The following is a 20044-nucleotide window of genomic DNA, read 5'->3' as shown; positions in this document are numbered from 1 at the left end:
TGTCAGAGCACACAGATGTGTCTGCGGTTTCACCGCTATTAGGAGAGGCATCAGTGGGTTCATTGGTGGATGGACTCGATGCTTTATTCATCAGCTCTCCAGCGCCCTTCGTCTCAATGTTCTTGGGGTCCACAACCACCTGCAACTGTTGTTGTTTTCTCTGCTTTCTCCTCTTTTTCTTGGTCAATGAAGGTGCCTCTCTCAACGACTCAGGACCCTGGACTAGGTCGACCGTTGATGTGCTTGGTCGGGCCTCAGCATTTCCCTTCTCTAGTGTGTCCTTATAGGATATAGCTGCGGTTTGCGGGATAGCCTTGCCAGGTTGAGTGGTTCGATGCGTGACCTCCCTGACCAGAGCTTTGAGAGGTTTCTCCTCAAGCCTAGGCTTCATGTACTTTGAAAGTGCTGGAGTTGTCGAGGGATTTGGTTACGACCTCTCCTCCTCAGGTAAACTACTAAGGACACGTTCCACAAGGGGCATTGTCAGAGCCAAGGGCTGTGGCTACTGTGGTCCTTGATTGGAAGTAGTAGCAGCTAGTTTAGTGGGTTGGCTACCCTTGGTGGATTGCGGTGTCAAGTCCCTAGGGCGATCAGAAGTGGTCCTGTCTTTTGTTGGCCTTTGAGCACTCATCTGTGTAGATCGAACATGAGCTGATCTAGTCGCATTAGGTGGCTCAAGCATATCCTTGGGTCAAGAGCTACAGATGGCATCATGTCCCACCTCTTTGACGGTTGGAAGCTTAGATGGAGATAGAGATTGGAATGGAGCAATCGCCCTTGACAACTACTGTAGTGCTTCCTGTGTCTGTTTGGGAGAAAAGGGCGTAGGAGATCTAGGACTCCTAGGTGGATGTGGCACTAGCTGAATGATTTTCCCAAGGCTATTAGATGATTGTGCCATTTGCTCTGTTGAGCGAGTAGCCTTGCCATGAGCAATGTTGTGCCTATGATGCTTGTTCTCCCCTTGGGAAATCAAAGGCTCATTGGGCACTAATGATTTTTGTCCATGCTCAATGGCTACATCTGATGTCCGCTTGTCAAGCACACTAGGCTGAGGATCTACTTTTTGATAGGTCATGTTTGGTTTCTTGATTTCAGTAGTGAGGGGCTCGATCACTCCCATATTTTTTGTTCAAAACTTGGCCTTTCGTTTAGTTTTCCTCCTACGCCTCTTTGCTTTGGACATAATTTGGGCTTCTGATAGAGGTGGCTTAGCAGGGAGTTTGGGTACCCAAATCCAATGATTGCCTGCATAATACCCTTGAGCACGAAGCAACGCCTTGGATATCCATCGTGGCATTGTGCTAGCTCTCCATCGATGCCTTTGCTTATAAGGCTTGGGCTTCTTTCGTAGTCTTCTATGATATTTTTGAGCCCAAACCCTATCCTTGGCCTTGTCCCCTGACCTTTTTGTCTCAAGCACGGCCTCACTCACTGGTTCTCTCCGTTCAACCTGCGCTTGTATCAACTCTTTCAACAACTCCTTGCTCTCATTACTAGGCTTGCTTGGTATGTCAGAATGCTCCTTTCCCTTCCTTCGAGGTTTGGTGAGGTCACCCTTGGTAAACGTTGTGATTATCCTCACACCTGGTAGTGTTAGGTGTATCCTCTGTGCTATGTAGTCGGCTTCACACTTCGTTGCCTTTTTGAAGGGCCTTCCTAGGAGGATTTCCTTTCCACAATTCTCGCTATTTGGAGGAACATAGAACAGGACTGGCAAGCTTTCTGTTTCAATAGTTACAAATGATTTTGCACTTCCCTAGAAGTGCTTGTGGGTGTTCCCCATAAGGGTCAAGAGTTGCATCAGTCAGTTTGAGCTCTGGTTGACCTAGTAGAGTCCATGCTTCGTAAGTCAAGATATTGAAATCTGCTCCTTCATCAATGAGAGCATCAACACTATGCTCTCTTTCTGCAGTGAGTTTGACCCTAAGATAAGCAGGTGGTACTATGTCTTCATCTTCCGTGTCCTGGCTTGTAAATTTAAGCCTTCTGACAGATGCCCTTGAGTTCTTGACTGCACGACCAGATGTGGATTCTCCACTGTTGTCTTGGATCGTCAGTGCAGTGCTATTCAAGGTACATCTCTTGTTAAGAGTGTCATATCTAGTCATCTTCGCATTTGTAGCTTGCTGAAGTTGCATTTTGCTCTGACTAGTCAGTGCAGAGCCATTACTACACTAGGGCCCAATTTGGAGGATCTGTCACGGCGCGTGTTTTCTCTCCAACCTACTCGGGGGAGGTGCGGAGGGGGCAGAGCCCCTCTGCGGGGGTCCGGGGGGGGCAGTCGCCCCCGGCCCGCAGGGCCGTTACGGTAGACGCCATATGCAATTTGGAGAACCATTTATAGCCAAATTTTGAACTACGTGCTCTAAATTTTAGCCTAATGAGGATCTGTGATGTGCCTTTAGCTCTACGTAGCCTTTGGGGTCAATTTCAGGGTTTAGATGTGTCAGAACTTGTGTTCTGGATACCTGTCCGATTTTGACAGTTTTTTGGTCCGATTCCAAGATGTCCGATTTTCAGGAGTTCGATTATCAAAATCGGACGTCCGATTTTGGGTTGGTCCGATCGGACCAATGGTCCGATTTTGGTCACATCCGATTCTAGGAGTCGGATCGAAAAGTGGTCCGATTTTAAAGTGGTCCGATTCTGGGAATCGGATCGGAAAGGGTGGTCTGATTCTGGCTGGTTCGATTCTGGCTTGTCCGATTCTAGGAATCAGACCAAACTGGTCCGATTGTGAGTGATCCGATTATGGACTCGTTCGAGTGTCCAAGTGTCCGAGTCGGACTGGTTGGTCCGAGCGTCCGATTCTCAAAATCGGACGGGTTGGTCCGAGTGGTCCGAGTGTCCGAGTCGGACGGGTTGGTCCAAATCCGAGTGGTCCAAGTGCCACGTGGCACGTCCAATTCTAAGCTAGTCCGATTCTGGGAATCGGACGGTCCGATTCCAGAACTCGGGTGGTTCGATTCTGGGAATCGGACCACTGCGAGTTGGTCCGAGTGCGTCGGCGGCGGGCCCGATTCCGCGCGTTTGACCCCTCCTTACTGTCTGCCGCACGCAATCACCACAGACTTTCTAGATCTGATTAGAGCACTTGTTGGAAAACACCAGACTCACCTGGAGCAGCACAAATCACTGACGCCTAGAAATCGGGGCAGCGCTTTCTCGTCCTGTGAACCAGAAGTTCTCTCTCTCTCTCTCTCTCTCAAGGCAAACCAAGGAAATGAGGTCTGTCCTGGCCTCCCACACCTCTTAAGGTCCTTTTCTAGCACTGCAGAACCTTACAGCTAGTTTCCTGTCCCTATCCCACCCAAAAACTTGAATTTGGTCCCCTGTTTCCCTGCATTAGCATGTTATACAGCAACAGAAAACCCTACTGTTTGCCTATTTTTTTCTTCTTTTTCTTTGTTTTTTCCTACCCTAAATGCATCCAAATCACAAAATAAATACCTACACTACTCCATCTCATAACATAAATCTCAAGAAAGCAAAACACCTACTTACCAAGGAGATCGAATACCCTCTTCAACCCCCTCGCTTCGTACCTATCTACCTCAAGCACCGGTTCGGGGGAAACCCCTTACTTTGATGCTCGATTCGAAGTGCGCAAGCGCTCAAGGCTTGAATTTGTTGGTCCCGGTAACGGAACCAAAATGTGGGAGCTTTCACTCAACCGCCAAGACCCTCGGACCGCTTATTGTTTCAAGCGTTCCAAGCCGAGCACTAATAGCTACCTCTCACATAGCCGACGCACCATCCATATCTACGGGTGTAGTGAGCTTACCTTGATGCCGTTCGAGTTACCTCCTCTCCCGCACACTCCGGTAGCTCCACGATCCAAGTGCAAGCTTTAAGCAAGCTCCATCCTCAAGCTCCACGCTCCAAGCTCCATTGCCGCGAGCAAGACAAGAGAAGAGAAGAGAAGAGAAGAAGAGAGGAGACGATGGAGAGCTTCTCCTCCTCGATCCCTCACCCTCACACACTCACACCCTCACACTCTCACACTCCCTCTCTCAAGCACAAGCTCAAGCAAGCAAGAAGAAGAAGAAGAAGAAGAAGAGAGCTACTTTTGGCCACACACAAGAATGAGCTTCTCATTTACTTTTCAACTTTATATACAAAACCCTAAATCCCTTTTGGGCGGCCATCCCCTTTTTTACATGGCCGGCCGTAGCCAAGGCCCTTTTTCCCATTGTCCTTCTATCTTCCTAGATTCCTTTCCACCGCCCGTCTACATTTACAAATTGCACGGGTGAGAGCTCGGCGCTCTTTTACAAGATTTCAGGGTGTGCCTTTTTATTTTAAAATGCGCCTTTCCCCTTTTGTATTTGCCTTGGACTTTTAAGGTTGCCCTTGCGCTTTTGGCATTTTCTCCTATTCTTTCTTCAATCGGGCTACCTTTTTTCCGCCTTTGCCTTGCGTCTTTTTTATTTCCTTTTGCTTTCTTCGTGTTGGGGTTAACACCCAAAGATCTCTTACTAGTTTTATCATTTCTTTAGCAAGAGGTCCCATCTCTTGGAGTACCAAACAACAACACTCCATTGCACTTTCTACTACTAAAGCCGAATATGTGGCATGCAACGTGGCCACCTAGGAAATAATTTATCTGAAGAAACTCTTGGAAGACATCAGTTTTGGGTATCATCAGCCTCAGCAAATTCCAATCTTCACCGACAATAAAGCATCAATCTCTATTATTCAAGGACCAAAATTAAGCATTAAACTCCGCCATATTGATATGAGATATCACTTTGTACGTGAATCAGTTGAAAGTTCTCGTATCATCCTTCAACATGTACCATCATGTGATAATGCTATTGATTTCCTCACCAAATCAGTTCCTCACTCAAAGCACAAAATTGCCATGTGCAAATCCTTTGCATGATCTGATCGGGAGGGAAAAACATCTGATTGAATTGATGAATTCAATGTAATCCTTTATTTTCTCTACTATAGATACCTATGGAATCCTTTTTAGAGGGGATGTTAAGATAAAGTTGTGGATAAGGATAAAAGTTTGGATAAGATAAGGACAAGTCAGTATGTGGACAAAAGGATCTCATAGATATCCACTTTGTAAATATCTCAGATATTTAGAGATAAAGCTCACCTACCTCATTTAATGTACCTTGTATATATACAACCACTAGTAATGGAATGCTTAACTACACTTCACTCCTTTATCTATATTGTCTCTATCTCTTTATCTTATATTGTGCACATTAGCCTCTTATCTTCAAGTTCCTGATTTCACTACAGCTTTCTCCCACCACCCTCCTCCCCCTAATATCCTCAATCCCCATCTACATATAGTGGATGACCTATGCACCCTCATATCTTCCCCTTGATAATAGCCAAGCTATGGATATGTTTGGTTTCCACTATCGAATTTATTAATGTTGATTATTATTTTCAATGTCCTTTGCATCATTAAGTATTATATATAAAGAAGACATGCCAGCTATAAATGATGTTTAGACAAGCCTCTTAACATCTCCAAAATGTTGAACCACTCATTGTATGTATACATTGCTAGTAGTTCAAAGGTATCTTTATTATTAATTAAAAAATAGCATGCACACAAGTGATTGCAATTCCTCATTTATCCTCCCTTTATGGGATTTTCCACCATGCATGTACAATAGCCAATGTTGAATAAAAGTGCTATTACAAATCTAAGTGGAATGACCATGCTTAGCAAACTTGTTTGATAGAAAGAAAGTCTAGTTGAGGCTTATTTGATCTCCTATATATTTTAATACACATATGACAATGATACATAACTATATGAGGGTTTTTTCCCTTGTAAAAATGAAAATATAGAAGTGTTAAATGAATCTCTCAAATGCTTTATTTAGAATATTATCTCTTTTGAAAATGGCAACTTAAGGATTTCCCACTAATGGGGGACCTCTTAAATTAGTTGCTAAATTGCTTATGTTGAAAAGTAGTAACCCTCATTTCTCCTTTATGAAATGTTGACAAGGTTCTTTCTCCCCTCTATTCTTTTCTTATAGTCCTTGAGGGTTGGTGCAACTTTATTTTCTCACCTAAAGAGTAGGAATCCCATGAAAATAACACAAGTGAGGTTTAATCTATGCACACAAGCTATTCATCTACATGCTAGGACCTAGAGCAGAAAGTTGGAATCAGTTTGATGCAACAAACAAAATGATCATGTTTGTAGATTTCTTGGATTCATGATTTTATTCCTTGAAAAGGAAAAGCCAACTTTCACAAAGAGATAAAAATTTTCAATTTTTAAGTACTATCCTTGCCTTGTTTGCTTGTTGAGAACTATAAGTCATTTGGTGGCACAAGCTTATGTTGTTGCCCATTTGATGAGACAATTTGGCATTCATTAATGTTGAGAAGGGGAGCCTTGACCTTGGTATGTTTCTCTAGTAGGTAGTTGGTGGACTTTTTTATCCTCTTTGATGAGTTCACTAAGTGCCTTATTATACTAGGGCTAGCTTATTTGATATGAGAATGGGATATAGGTACTTTTCTTGCTATAGATTTATTTGCATCTTATTGGACATATGAGAGTAAAGTTCTCAATAGGAGAATTTGTTCCATAATAAGCTACCAATTATGGAAATCATGACAATGCTCAAATGTGCAAGCATCATACACACACACCTACCCACATGTGCATGTGTGCGCACACACACATGCATGCACACATACACACACACACACATGTGCATGCCACTCCCTACCACACCCATCAAAAAACCCATCACACACATACATAAGCGTACATATTTGTAGAAGATCTTAACTCTAAAATGCTCACAAGGGATCTAGGGCTTGAACTCAAGGATACATGTATAAACATGATGAAACCACTTGGGCTACAAACCTATTTGCCACCCCTTATAATTTTCACTAAAGTCTTTATCTTTGGACCTTTTATGATTCTTTGTGAGGCAATGATTTTCCATTAATGCAAGATGGTAAAGTGAGCATTTTTAATGATAGACAAATGCCAATATTCTTAGGCACTCAAGAATATACCTTTAAATAGAAACACACGGACTAGGCAAAATTCAAAGTTGTTCAACAAATTAGTAATATACAAGGGTATTTCAATACTTTTGAATGTTTGAGGGGTATGTTGGGAAATATAATAAATTCTTATGCATCTTGGTAGTTTTTAAGTAGAAAGCCACATCTCCAACTTTTTTTGTGGAAACACATGCACACACATGCATGGGCACACACACACAAAAACATCTATATACACACACATATGCAAATGTGCATGTATAGGAACACATATGCATTGATTAGATCTCTCTAGCAAGCATGCATGCCCACACATGTATGCGTGTGCGCACACACACACACATCTCTATATACACTTCCATATATGCAAACATGCTCGTATACACACACAAATGCATTGATGATATTTCTCTAGTACACCTCACTAGAAATGCAAGTGCAGGAAAGCACTGATAAACCTTTTTAGACACAAATAGATTTTGTGTTAATAGCATATTATGGCTTACATTGAGACTTGTAGTTGAGGGGTGCCCAAAGCCCATGATTACCAACTCAACACATAGTCCTATTATAATGTCTATCTTGGTGACTAGCCGATTGGAGCCACAGTCTCTTTTTTTAGAAAACATTGTACAAGGTGAAAACATTGTACAAGGTGCCATCTCACAAATGTATGTTAGAATGGAACCTTTGACCTTGGGTTTAACACACCATCTCACAATCGCTCTAGTTAGCGAGTCTTCATGATATGCCAACCTTTTTTGTCCCCTTGATTGCTGTTCCTTATGAAAGAGTAAGGAGTAGAATTCGCATCACATTAAACAAAACAAACTCTTGGATGCTTCTATTTTGGCGTAGGTTTCTAAAGTGAAAGCTTCAATTAGCATGAGATGCATTGTATTGATAGAGAATCATTTTTTGAGAGACATTGGCAGGCTAGAGAGTGAGCATTGAATAGAGAAAGAATCATTTTTTGAGAGACATTTGCAAGTTCTAGAGGGGGGGGAGGGGATGCTTGATATTTTGGGAATATTTGCGCCCATGTATAATAAGTGTGTGGTGGCAAGGTGAGGTATTTTGGCCAACCAAGAGACAAGCCTATGGGGGGAAAGGCCCCTAGGGTTGGGAGGCAATAACAAATGAAAAGTAGGGGGAGGCTAGTGGTGGTGGTGGTGGAGAGAGAGAGAGAGAGAGAGAGAGAGAGAGAGAGAGAGAGAGTTAGAGAGAGAGGGTTCCCTAGGGTTGGGAGGCAATAATAAATGAAAAGGAATACCCAGGGGCAGGCTATATGAGTGAGAGAGGTAGAGAGCTACATGAATAGTGATGTTGTTCTTCTTTTAATTAAAGGTGTTAAAGGGGGTAATAAAGAAGCTGTTTGGTTGTCTTATGTTGTCTGAATGTGCGGGTGAGGTTTTCTTTTGGGTCCATTTAAAAGCTCCATCTCTCGCCCCCTCTCTCTCTATACTGCCTATCCATCCACACAAGCAAGCAAGCCAAGCATCATCTCAAGCAAAAACCCTCCTCTCAAAAACCCTCTCTCTCTCTCTCTCTCTCTCTCTCTCCATGCACACCACACTACCACCTTCCAACTTAAAACCCCCCCTCTCTCTCCTTGTTCCCCCAGCTGCTTCTCTGCCCACCCAATTATACCACTAGCTAGCTGCTCATTCTAATTCTCTGCTTAGAGCCTCTCATCAAAAGGGATCCATTCATCTGATCATCCACCATTAGCTTGCACCCCCTTCATCATCATGCCCACCCTCTGTACCAGAAGCTCCATCCTCAGCTCAGTCCACCCACAGTTCTCCACCGCTGCCGCTCCCAATTATAACCTCCCACAGCAACAATTATCCATCCTCGCTTCCCCCGCCTGGTCGAGTAGGTCTCTCTCTGCCGGCTGCCTTCCTGAGGCTGATCTCATGAATCAGTACTCGCATCCAAGGGCCGAGCTCAAGCACAGCTTAAATCATTCAAAGCTTGAGCTCAGTCACAAGGATAGAATGTTTTCTGACAGTACTACTAGCTGCGTCAGCAGTGCTGAGGCTCATGCAGCTTACAATATGGTAAAGAAGAGCCTGAGCCTGGTCAATAACCAAGATGCCATGGCAGACCTCTTCAGCTCCAGTAGCTCAGAAATGAGAAGGAAACCAGAGCCCACCATTGAGGGTGCTGCATCTGGTTATGCTACATCAGATTCAGATTCAGTCGACTCTTGCCGCAGCTGCTGCTGCTCCATTATTGGTGAATGTTGCTCTTGCTCATCAACAATATCATCACCATCAGCTTTCACATCATCACCATCGTCATCATCATCTGCCTCTGAAGACGATAGCATCAAGATTATGGATGCTGCAGACGATGGGAGCGTTGCGAGCCGGCTTCTCAGTGCCATTGGCAAGAGTATTTCCAGCCCTTCCTTGGGCAGTTGCAAGGAGATAGTCAGAGAAACTCCCTACCAAAAGATTCTCCGGCTCAGGAGAATGAAGCTCCACCATTGCACAGAGGAGCTAGGCTCTGAGAGCTGTGACTACACCATTTCATCATTATCTGCATCACCACCATCATCATCGTCACCGTCATCATTATCATCGTCAGCTTCCAATGGCATTGATCAGGACTCAGCTCCAATGAGTTCTCCGGTTAACTCCGATCAATACTATGGTCACGCTCAGCATCAGTACTTTCACTATAGTAACACCTGCAGACACCAGTTGGCCCCTCCAGTGACACACCGGAAGGCAGATTTCCCTCCTCCCCTCTCACCTACCTCTAATTCTGGTTCTTCCTTCTCTCTCACCCTTCGGCCTTACCGACAAGATGGTCGGTTTGTCCTCAGAGAAGAGAAGGTTCCCTGCATACAACACAACCAATTTCGAGCAGCTAGAAGTGGCGGCCGCCTCACTCTATTCTTGGTCAATCCATTGCCATCTCCTTCTGATTCAGTTACCAGTCAGAGTGTCAATACTGGTGATGTAGAGGAAACTCTTCAGGAGAGGGAAAAAGTGCCTCACTTGAATAGTAGGAAAGAGGATGAGGTCCTGGAGAGTGCTACACAATTAACAGATGATGTTCAATTCATTGGTAAGTTTAGTGCTCTTGATAAGGATGAGATTGCAGAATTAGCTGGTGTAGGACAAAAGCAGCCAGAACAGCTGGAAGAGCTGGAAGGAACACTTACTAGTCCTCTTCACATTGAAGGAGAGCTTACTCAAGAAGATATCCTCTTGGAAGAAGAAATACAAGAGGAGGAGGAGATTCTACAAGATCTAAACTTCGATCATGCTGGTCATGATCATAACATTGATGATCATCACAGCACCAATTGCAGCCGTATTCGTTGTGATTCTGCATATCAGAATCCTGATCAAGTACCTCAAGCTGATGAGCTGCAAATTGTAGCAAGCCATGAGCAAGGCGATGAAGCGGATGAACTATGGGGAGGAGTTGCATCAGATTCAGCAGCTAGATCCACTCTCGACACTAATTCCCTGCACAATGCTGGTCCCAATTATGGGCACACAGATCATATTTTTGCCAGTTTTCCTACTGGACAGAAGAAGCATCTACAACCATACCCAATCTCTTCCTCTTGCAATTTCAAAACTGGCTATTGCAGGAGCCATCAAGATGTGATCATTAATCTTTCCCAGTCCTACACAGAGAAGCCTAGTAGTTGCTATGATTCCAGGTGGTCAAGCATGCTGGACAGTACCAACTGTAGCACTGGCCCAACCTCTAACCATTCCAACAATATGTGGCTGAAGAAAGCAATCGCCTCGGAAGACAGCCACAAACCGGCAACTAATCACGCTGCAATCGCTGAGATAGTGCAATCTGAAGGTGCAAGAAGTTTGCCAGCTGCTTCTTTTGATGCTTTGGATGCCACGGAATTAATGGCTTCTCAGCCTGGCTTTAATATTGGCAATTGTGACTGGCTTCAGTCATTGCACTGCAAAGGTCTAGATTACAGGAACGACATTTCGACGGGTTTCTATATGAAGATCCATTGTGTGGCTACGCGGTCTTAACCGAATTGCAGTACTACTCACTTGGGCAATGGCGTTTCCCAAACACACAATTAATCCATCTGTAATCACCCATATTAACCTATTAATCCCTTCATGACTTATACCTACTGACATCCATCTCATATATGCCTGACAGAAGCTGCTGATCATTATACCATTGTGATTTTGTCTCTGATTAATGTTGACTGCTGCACTTTATACAATTATCTCCATTAATACTCTTGCCACAGTTGATTTCATGAGTCGTGAAGTGTCAAGCTGAAAATTTTGGTCAATATCTTTGGCAAACATGCATCTCGTGTGTTAATTTGCTTTGCCCAAAAGGTGCAAAAGCATGTGCGAGATGATCCTATATGGTGGGAAAGTGCAGGAATGCGACCCGCTAGACAAAATGAAGTTGTTGATTGCAAGTTTGCAACAATCCATACGTGTTTTTGGACGAATTGTATGATTAGTGGCAGGCAAGCTGGATGATTTAGTTACAACATCAGAACATGTCTACAAGTCAATAGGATCTGATTGGACTGCTGAAAGAGAGATCAGACAGTGATACAGCTACTGCCACAAAGGATTACATATACTGTGATGTCTGCAAATTACTTAGCATCTGAGTTCTTGCTAAACTATATATTGTATTGTAAAAACTGCATTGGACTAACTGCTGAACTTAAAAAGCATGATATCCAAGTAATTTATGTATCCAAGTAATCACTACAAAATCACTTAACAGTTTGGATTTAACTGATCAACTCACTCTTGTACTATATATACATTATATCATAAGTCTATCTATGATCTAATTCCCACATCTTGTGATGAATAGAAACTTGATGCTAATCCGACTTCTGATACAATACGTATATATAATTATAATGACCACACGTTATATGTGTTGTGTCGTAAACGACTGTTGCTTATACTGGAATTGACTACTGAAACAGAATCATGAAACCTGATATATACTACGAAATTGACAAGCAAATCACAAGGAATTTCAGACGGAGTAGGTATGTATTAGCTAAGGAACAAATTGTTCATGAAAGAGGACACATAGCGTAAAATTGACCACCAAATCAGTAATGATTTTCGGATCGATTAGATGTGCGTTAGCTACTTAGACAAAGTGATTCATGAGGATGTGAGAAGGTAACGTTGGAGTCAGCTGGAGAGATGTCGAGGGGGGCATAAAAGCCTGATTTGATGTTTGGAGGTACAGCTCTTTCACTATCGGCCCGCCGTGCAGCAAGTTGATTCTCTGATCAATCATGGAAAATTTTCCTCACTTTCTCTGATCAAAAACGCACCCACATACACAGACACAGACACAGAGAGAGAGAGAGAGAGAGAGAGGGAGAGAGACCCAAAAAAAAAAAACCCAAAGGAAATTACAATTGTAACGTCAGAATCTCCGTCCACACAAGCAATGAGTCCTTGTGGTGTATCTTCAGAAATCATAGATATATCTTCATACTGATATATATGTATATATGGACTGATCATCCAATATATATGGGGAGGGGGGGAGGGGGCATGATGATGTATGGCTGCAGAACTGCCACAATCTCGGAACAAAAAAGTCTCTCTCTTTTGATATTTCCTTGTTTCCTTTTGCCTTTCCTTTCAGCTTATCATTATAATAACTGTCCCCTACCCCCTCAACCATAAAGCTCTTAACCAAACCCAACACACCCCCCCCCTTCCTGTCACACAAAAGCGTCGAATCAAAGGACTATCTATCTATCTATCTATCTATCTATCTCATCAGGACCATCCCAATTTCCAACCCTCTCTATCTTACCCAATATATTTCCATCCTTTTGACAACAACAAAAGAAAGAACCCACAACAAAAAGAAGAGAGGATTTAGGGTATCATAAAATTTATGATGCCTTCTTCATGGACTTTTTGAGGTTTATTCACAAGGGGTGGCTTCTTCACAACCTTCAAATTTTCAAGGCATTTTAGGTTATCAACATCATAAGAATTTAGTATTTCCATTCTTTAAAAAAGAAGCAAAAAGCATCTCACCTTCTAGGAAAAAAAATGTATTCATTTATGAAAATTTGAGGTTTTGTTGGCAAGGGTAACTTCTATACAATCTTCAAATCTTTAAGTCATTTCAAGTTATAAACATGGCATGACTTTTCAAAAGTATCAATATCAAGATTTCATATATCTGCTCTCAAAAAAGGATTTCCGTGGGGTAGACTACATACTTCTAGGAGGGTTTTCATCTACATATATGAATAAATAAATACATATATACTTCTAGGGGGGTTTTCATCTACATATATATTGACTCTCAAAAAAGGATTTCCGTGGGGTACACTACATAATTCTAGGAGGGTTTTCATCTACATATATGAATAAATATATAGATAAATATTTCAATGGCTTTAAAATGATTTTCATGTGTATATCTACATGTTGAGAAATAGGGGATATACCTAGAGATACATAGACATAAAATCTTTTCAAAGAAACATGAGAAGCATTTCAACAAACATAATCATCTAGAAAAGACCCACAATGAGGCCCTTGAGCTACTTAAACAGAATTTGGGACATGTACATAACATTTGCCAAAATAGGGTTGAGAAATACCGTTTGCAAGGTTGAAAGAATTTCAATTCTTTATTTTCAAAATTTTCAAAAATTCCTTTTGAATGTAACTAGATAAATATATTAATTAGCTTAGCAGGTGGAGAGAGAGAGAGAGAGAGAGAGAGAGAGAGAGAGAGAGAGAGAGAGAGAATTTATAGCTCCAAAAGCATGTAGATACAAAAGAAATCTAATATAATGACCTAATAGCCTTTTAGTAACAAAGGATACGTGAAAGGATTTCCCTTGAAATAACTCTAAACAAGATTGAAGCCCCTAAAACATGTATGGAAACAATTAGAAAGGTTGAAAATCTCACAATTCTCCCAAAAGGACTACATTATGTGAGACCCACATTATCTTGAGTGTGATAGCTCAAATTAAATACAGAAGCTTATGTATCTTGTCATTCATGCACCCTTTATTGATAAGCAACATATTCTTGAACCTTACACAATGATATAAGCTTTCCCATTTAAGAAGATTGCTCCATTTATTCCAAATGAGTTGAATTGCTAGCACTTCTAGAATAGATAGAATAGAGATTCCTCATTTTTGTGACAAAAAATGCAAATAAATGATACCTTGCCCAACCTCAAGATTCGGTACTATATAGGCAGCTTGTTCACAAGAACTCACCACAATGTAAAATTGAGTCTGTTGTGGGAAAGATGTTGCCATCCATATCCTGTGAATCCTCACTATGACAAACTTAGGAGCCCTAAGCGTAGCTATATTTGCATTTTTTGGTATATGTTAGAAACTCTTTGACACTACAACATATAGGACTTACTCAGGACTTATAGCAACCATTAAAGTATATGGAAAATTTATCCCCATCATTGCTAAAAACATTGCGTTAACATCACCATAGAATTGTATGTATTTGCATTGCTATTAGCATCGCTATATAGTAAAATAAGGATGCTCATCAAGTAGCCCTACTTCCCTTCTAGCCACATGGACTGAGAATGATATAGTCAATCATACAATTAAGTTTAAAAGATTGTACATCATGATTCAATACTAATTTGTTAACACATTGGCAAAACAAGTAATCCATGATTGAATGTCTAGAGAAGTATAATGATAACATAACTAATATAGAACTACAAGGAGTAATAGTGTAGAATAACAATAGTGAAAGTCTCTATAAAGATCACTCAATGTGAGTTGCATACAATGACTAAAAAAGACATGTATAAAAGTAAGTTGTATACAATCAGTTTTCCTCGAAAAAAGTGTGTATAGAGCACAAGGCCAAGAAAGCGAAGGGTGTTCTAAGAATCCAAGCTCTTATAGCTTGTCTCCATCTAAAAGCCCATCTGGATGCAACAAATCATCTAAAGGGCTCTATAACATAACCAAAAATCAATTCAAACTAGACTATGCATCATAAAAACAAAAAAATTGCTACGCTATTAAAAGAGACATGACATACTAGAGCATCGCTTGGATAGAGCTTTGTCAATGTGTGTAGTTAGACCATGCATATAATGTTTTGAGGCTTGTAAGATTGTGATTTGTGATGGAATGCTGCATGAAAAATAACAAATTAGTAATATTATAATTAGATTAGTACTCTGAGCAATGTAGAAAATAAGAAAGCTATCATAACAGATAGGAAACGTACAAAATCCTCCATATATGTCTAATGACTACCACTTCCAAGGTGATGCATGACTCCCACCTCTATCTATGCCCTCCCCACCTCTCGCGCTATTATTGCAACACTGTGGAGAGGAAGTAGTCTCCTCTACATTAGGGCCAAAAATGCTTCAAAAAAGGCACTTGTAAGAAAATGACTAAGTTGTTAATTAGTTGAAAATTTGGAAAAATGAAACCGCCAAATTTGGTTGCTTAGATGTGATAATGAGAGAATATTGAATTCATTGAAGAGGTCAATCATTAATTGTCCCTCATCTCTAATTTATGTCAGGGTCACCTTTTCGGTTGTTTTTGTCTTGGAACTTGGGAGAATTTTAATTTTCAAGAAATTTCCACCTATATCCCGTTTCTCTACTACCACATCTTCTTTTCACACGCTCTTTCTCCATTCACTTTTGCCATTCCCTTCTTTGTGCTCACTTTCTTATCACTATGAGATTCATTTGTCATTGATCTGCTAAAATGTTTAGCAATACCTCTGCAAAGTAATATAGATGCGAGTACATGCAAGTACAAACTTACCTTCCAACCAGATCCAATTTATTCATATTGGAGAAGTGTATATCATCGAGTACTAACAAATGAGATGGAGGCCAATAGATTGCAAACTCAAGGAAAGAAACATATAGATTTGGGGTGGATGCAAATATTTATCCCAAAGATCCTTCAACAGAGGTAAGCCTCCTAATTTTTTAAATATTCATGACTACATGAGATATGTTGGGGAAGATTATAATGGGATGCGAACAGATTGCGAACTAACAGATTGCAAACTCAAGGAAAGAAACATATAGATTTGTGGGTGGATGCAAATAATTATCCCAAAGATCCTTCAACAGAGGCCTCCTAATCTTTTAAATATTCTTGACTACATGAGATATGTTGGGAAAGATTATAATGGGATGCTTGGATATTGTAAAAGGTTATACTCTGCATCTTACACATACATGGCTCTAATGAATGAAATGAGAAAAACATTATTTATTGCACAAACAAGCATTTCTGAGATTACAAATAAGATTGACATTCTGAAAAATGCTAATAAGTCATTACAAGACAAGCTAGCACACTTAAGGAAAACTCCAATATGATTAAGAGAGAGAAAGAGACCATTAAAAAATATAACTAGCTTGTGTGAGAGAGTAAAGAAAAGAAGATTGAATCTTGCAAAGAGATATATCTCTAACATGTCAGGCATTAATATTCAAGAGAGTGAGGAGAGAATCAATATCTTAAAAGAGACCATGAATAAGAATGATATTTTGAGGATTCTTAAGTCACCTCAGAATACGGATTTGAGAGGCCCAACTCTCAAAGAATATGTCAAAGACTTAAAGGACACAGTAAAACCAAAATAATAACTACATTTGGGTTGCCTTGAGCCCTTAGAGTATCGGTTGCAAAAGGACTGCCACCATGAATCGTAAGATTCCACATGTTTTTGGGGAATACATTCATATTGAAGTGTCTATGCCATATGAAAAGACGAAAATAAAATCTTTTTTCGAATACAATGTGTTTAACAATATATGGGTTGATCTAAGAAGAGTGCAGATTGCAATGGTTCATATGTATAGACTCACATTAGAGGAATGCCATGTTGTTTTGAAGTTTACCTTGAAGTTAGATGAAGCACGGATTCAAAAAGGACAAAACATTGCAGTTGAGGATTGGGATGAACTTTATGAGCTATGCAAGTCTACAATCTTTTTATCACTCTCTAAGCAAGTTCATTACAATGTTGTAATTGGAAATCAGACTGCATATGAGCTTTGGACACATGTTGAGAATCTTTATGAACAAGTAGAGTTTTGCAATATCTCAAATATACTGGCTAAAATTGTTGATGGGCCTTTGCATGAAGGAAGGGACTTTTATGTCTACACACTTGAATGAGTTTCATTCCATCACCATCCATGTAGCTTCACAAGAGATTGAGTTCAAGGACACTTTCCATCCTTTATTTGTACTTGGTATATATATAAACATTTGTAAGAGGAATTGAAAGAATGGGATTGCATATATCATTCTTGTTTTTATTTTTACTCAGATCTATAGAGTCTCTAGTTGGGGTTCTTCTTGCAGGGCGCAAGTTGCTCCAATCTTTAGACCCAACACTTTCCATGCAATAAATACAAGGATATTTTGCATTTGCCCCATTACATATTCCAGGCATACATTTGATAGTTTTCAAGTCATTGCTCATGTGCCATTCCACATTAAGATTACCAACCCCATCAATAACCAACATTTCTCCTTCACTTTGAGACTTAATAATGTTTGGAATACTTGTACGAGTGAACAACCATTTCAGTGCTTGATGATTCTCAATTGGTACTTGAGTTGCACAAACCCACCAAATCTCCATCTCAGGCCAGAACTTATGCACTGGTGCTTGATCCCCACCATTGCTATAGTCCAATACCCTGTTCATGATGCAAATGCCTTTGCATGCAGAGATTAGAATTATTGATAAACTTCTCAAGTTGCATCTCAACTATGCATACTTAATTAAGCCCTTGTCTTTATCAGATGAGTGTACTGACAAATGTGAGGCATTACTCTCCAAAATGGGTTTTCATGGAGGTCAAGTTCACTTAAGAAAATATCCAACACTTTCAAGGAAAACAAGAGATGTCTTGGTTGATGTCTCAATGGGAGGCTCAAAAGCTAGATGCTTTTTAGAAAACCATATAGGAAAATAGGTGAGCATTACTTGGGAGCATTGGAGAGTCTCACTATCAAGCATGTACAAGTTTTTTCCAAAGCACAAGACATGGAGGAGGAGTTACAAAAAGCAATGCTCTTGAGGAGCTATTCAATTGGTTTTTCCGACAGTTTCAAAGAATGAATACTAAATATGACAATGAAACTTGAGAATTCATTGTATTTTTCAAGAAAGAAAAGTACAAAGCTAGCTCTCTCAAGAGCTTTTACATCTTCCTCCCACTCCGAGATCTTTCCTCTATAACGTAGAATTTTTCTTCTCTTGTAGTCAACTATTGATTTTATATCAGTTTGGTTTGCTACCAAAGCATAAGATGAGAAGGCCAGAAAGTATCCTGCTCTAGAAGCAAAGAAACCAAGACCATAACCAAAAATCCTAATTGCCGCAGTCTTCTCCAAAAACATCACCTTGTGTGCATTGTACTGTAACCCAAAGAAACCAAGTAGCCTTGTAAGTGCCTTGATACATAGTATAGGCCATGTTGCTTCCTCTGAGAAGATGTTATGAAATACCAAGAAAACAAGCAAAAAAAATCTAGGGCACAAAAGAATGAGATGTACACTTTCTTGAAAACAAAGCCTTCTCTGAAGGTGAGCTCCCAATAGGTATACGAACATATTCCTTTGCATCCTTTTCAACCACAGGAAATGCAAGACCTTCAAACTCAGCAAACTCCTCCAGAAAAAACTTATTGCAAGAGTTCAAGATACTGTCAATATCCTAGTCAGGTTGAAAATATCCTTTGTAGTTCCATAGTAAGATAACTCCATGCCATTCTGAAGAAGAAATTCTAGGATCCTTTTTGAGGGAGAAACCTCTATGATCTGAGACAATTCAAGAACGCTCAATGGTGACTTGCCTTTGATTGGAGACTTCTTCCTAGGCATTCTGACACTTTCTGCTTCTGCTGAACAAGGGGAGAAAGTAGTGGGAATTTCAAGGGAGAAGGTAGGACAACCAGAAGCCCTTGACCTTGATGACAATCTTCTTCTTTTCCTATTAGGGGTGACCACTATGTAAAATGATTGTTACTCTCTTGTATTTGCAACATATCCTTTATATCCATGGGCCTTACTTTGTGGAGGAGCAGGCCCCCTAGCAACTTATAGTGGCCAAGTCATGGAAAAATATCACTATCAAGTACATACAAGTTTTTTTTGAAGCACAAGGCATGGAAGAGGAGTTACGAAAAGCAATGCTCTTGAGGAGCTATTCAATTGGTTTTTTTAAAGATAGCATTAAAAAATGAATATTAAAGATAATAATGAAACATGGTAATTCATAGTATTTTTCAAGATAGAAAAGTACAAAGCTAGCTCTTAAGAGCTTTTACATCTTCTTCATTCTCAGGGATCTTTCCTCTATAATGCATATATTTTCTTCTCTTTTAGCTAACTATGGACTTTATATGAGCTCGATTTGCTGTCAAAGTATAAGATGAGAGGGCCAAAAACTATCTTGCTCAATAAGCAAAGAAACCATGACCGTAACCAAAAATCCTAATTGCTTTTGTCTTCTCCAAAATTATCACATTGTGTACATTATACTATAACCCAAAGAAACCAAGTAGCCTTGTAAGTGCCTTAATACATAGTATAGGCCATGTTGCTTCCACTGAGAATATGTTATAGAATACTAAGTAAACATGAGAATCAAATCTTGCCAAGTAATGGTGTGTGCATCACGTGGGTTCAAAATAAGGTATTTTTAAAATACCATATATATATATATATATATATATATATAGAAGGGCGTAATATAAAGGAGTTATTTACAGATTGAATAGAAAAGGGTTATGCTTTATTCATGAAAAATTCATAGATAAGGATATTTATAAATAGGCCTTGAATGCACGTGATGTAGAGGATATGCATATAGTAACTTCCCCGAGGTCATATGCAATTTTAGTGTCCAATAAGTAACTCTTCATTGGATTCATTTTCAGCATGAACTATACCATTTACAACATCAGAAGCCTCTGCAATGATTTCTAAACAATAATTCTC

The 20044-nt window shown here is 40.3% G+C and overlaps 1 protein-coding gene across 1 annotated transcript; it reads left to right on the top strand.

Annotated features, from left to right (window-relative positions):
• The first annotated feature begins 8362 nt into the window (after nucleotides 1–8362).
• Nucleotides 8363–11616, top strand: LOC148034542 (uncharacterized). The gene has a single exon (XM_087679478.1). The coding sequence runs from the start codon at nucleotides 8766–8768 to the stop codon at nucleotides 11040–11042; it is 2277 nt and encodes a 758-aa protein (XP_087535604.1). The 5' UTR covers nucleotides 8363–8765; the 3' UTR covers nucleotides 11043–11616.
• Nucleotides 11617–20044: the final 8428 nt, after the last annotated feature.

Source organism: Lygodium microphyllum, chromosome 6, assembly GCF_053477565.2.
Source record: "Lygodium microphyllum isolate KBCC chromosome 6, Lygodium_microphyllum_v1.1.10, whole genome shotgun sequence".
In the NCBI taxonomy this organism is placed as follows: Eukaryota; Viridiplantae; Streptophyta; class Polypodiopsida; order Schizaeales; family Lygodiaceae; genus Lygodium; species Lygodium microphyllum.
The sequence above is the reverse complement of the archived record's forward strand: the minus strand, read 5'-3'. Positions and strand labels throughout refer to the sequence as shown.

What these genes read in the sequence shown, in the direction of transcription:
- LOC148034542 (XM_087679478.1), top strand. Translation starts at nt 8,766, where the DNA reads ATGCCCACCCTCTGTACCAGAAGCTCCATCCTCAGCTCAGTCCACCCA.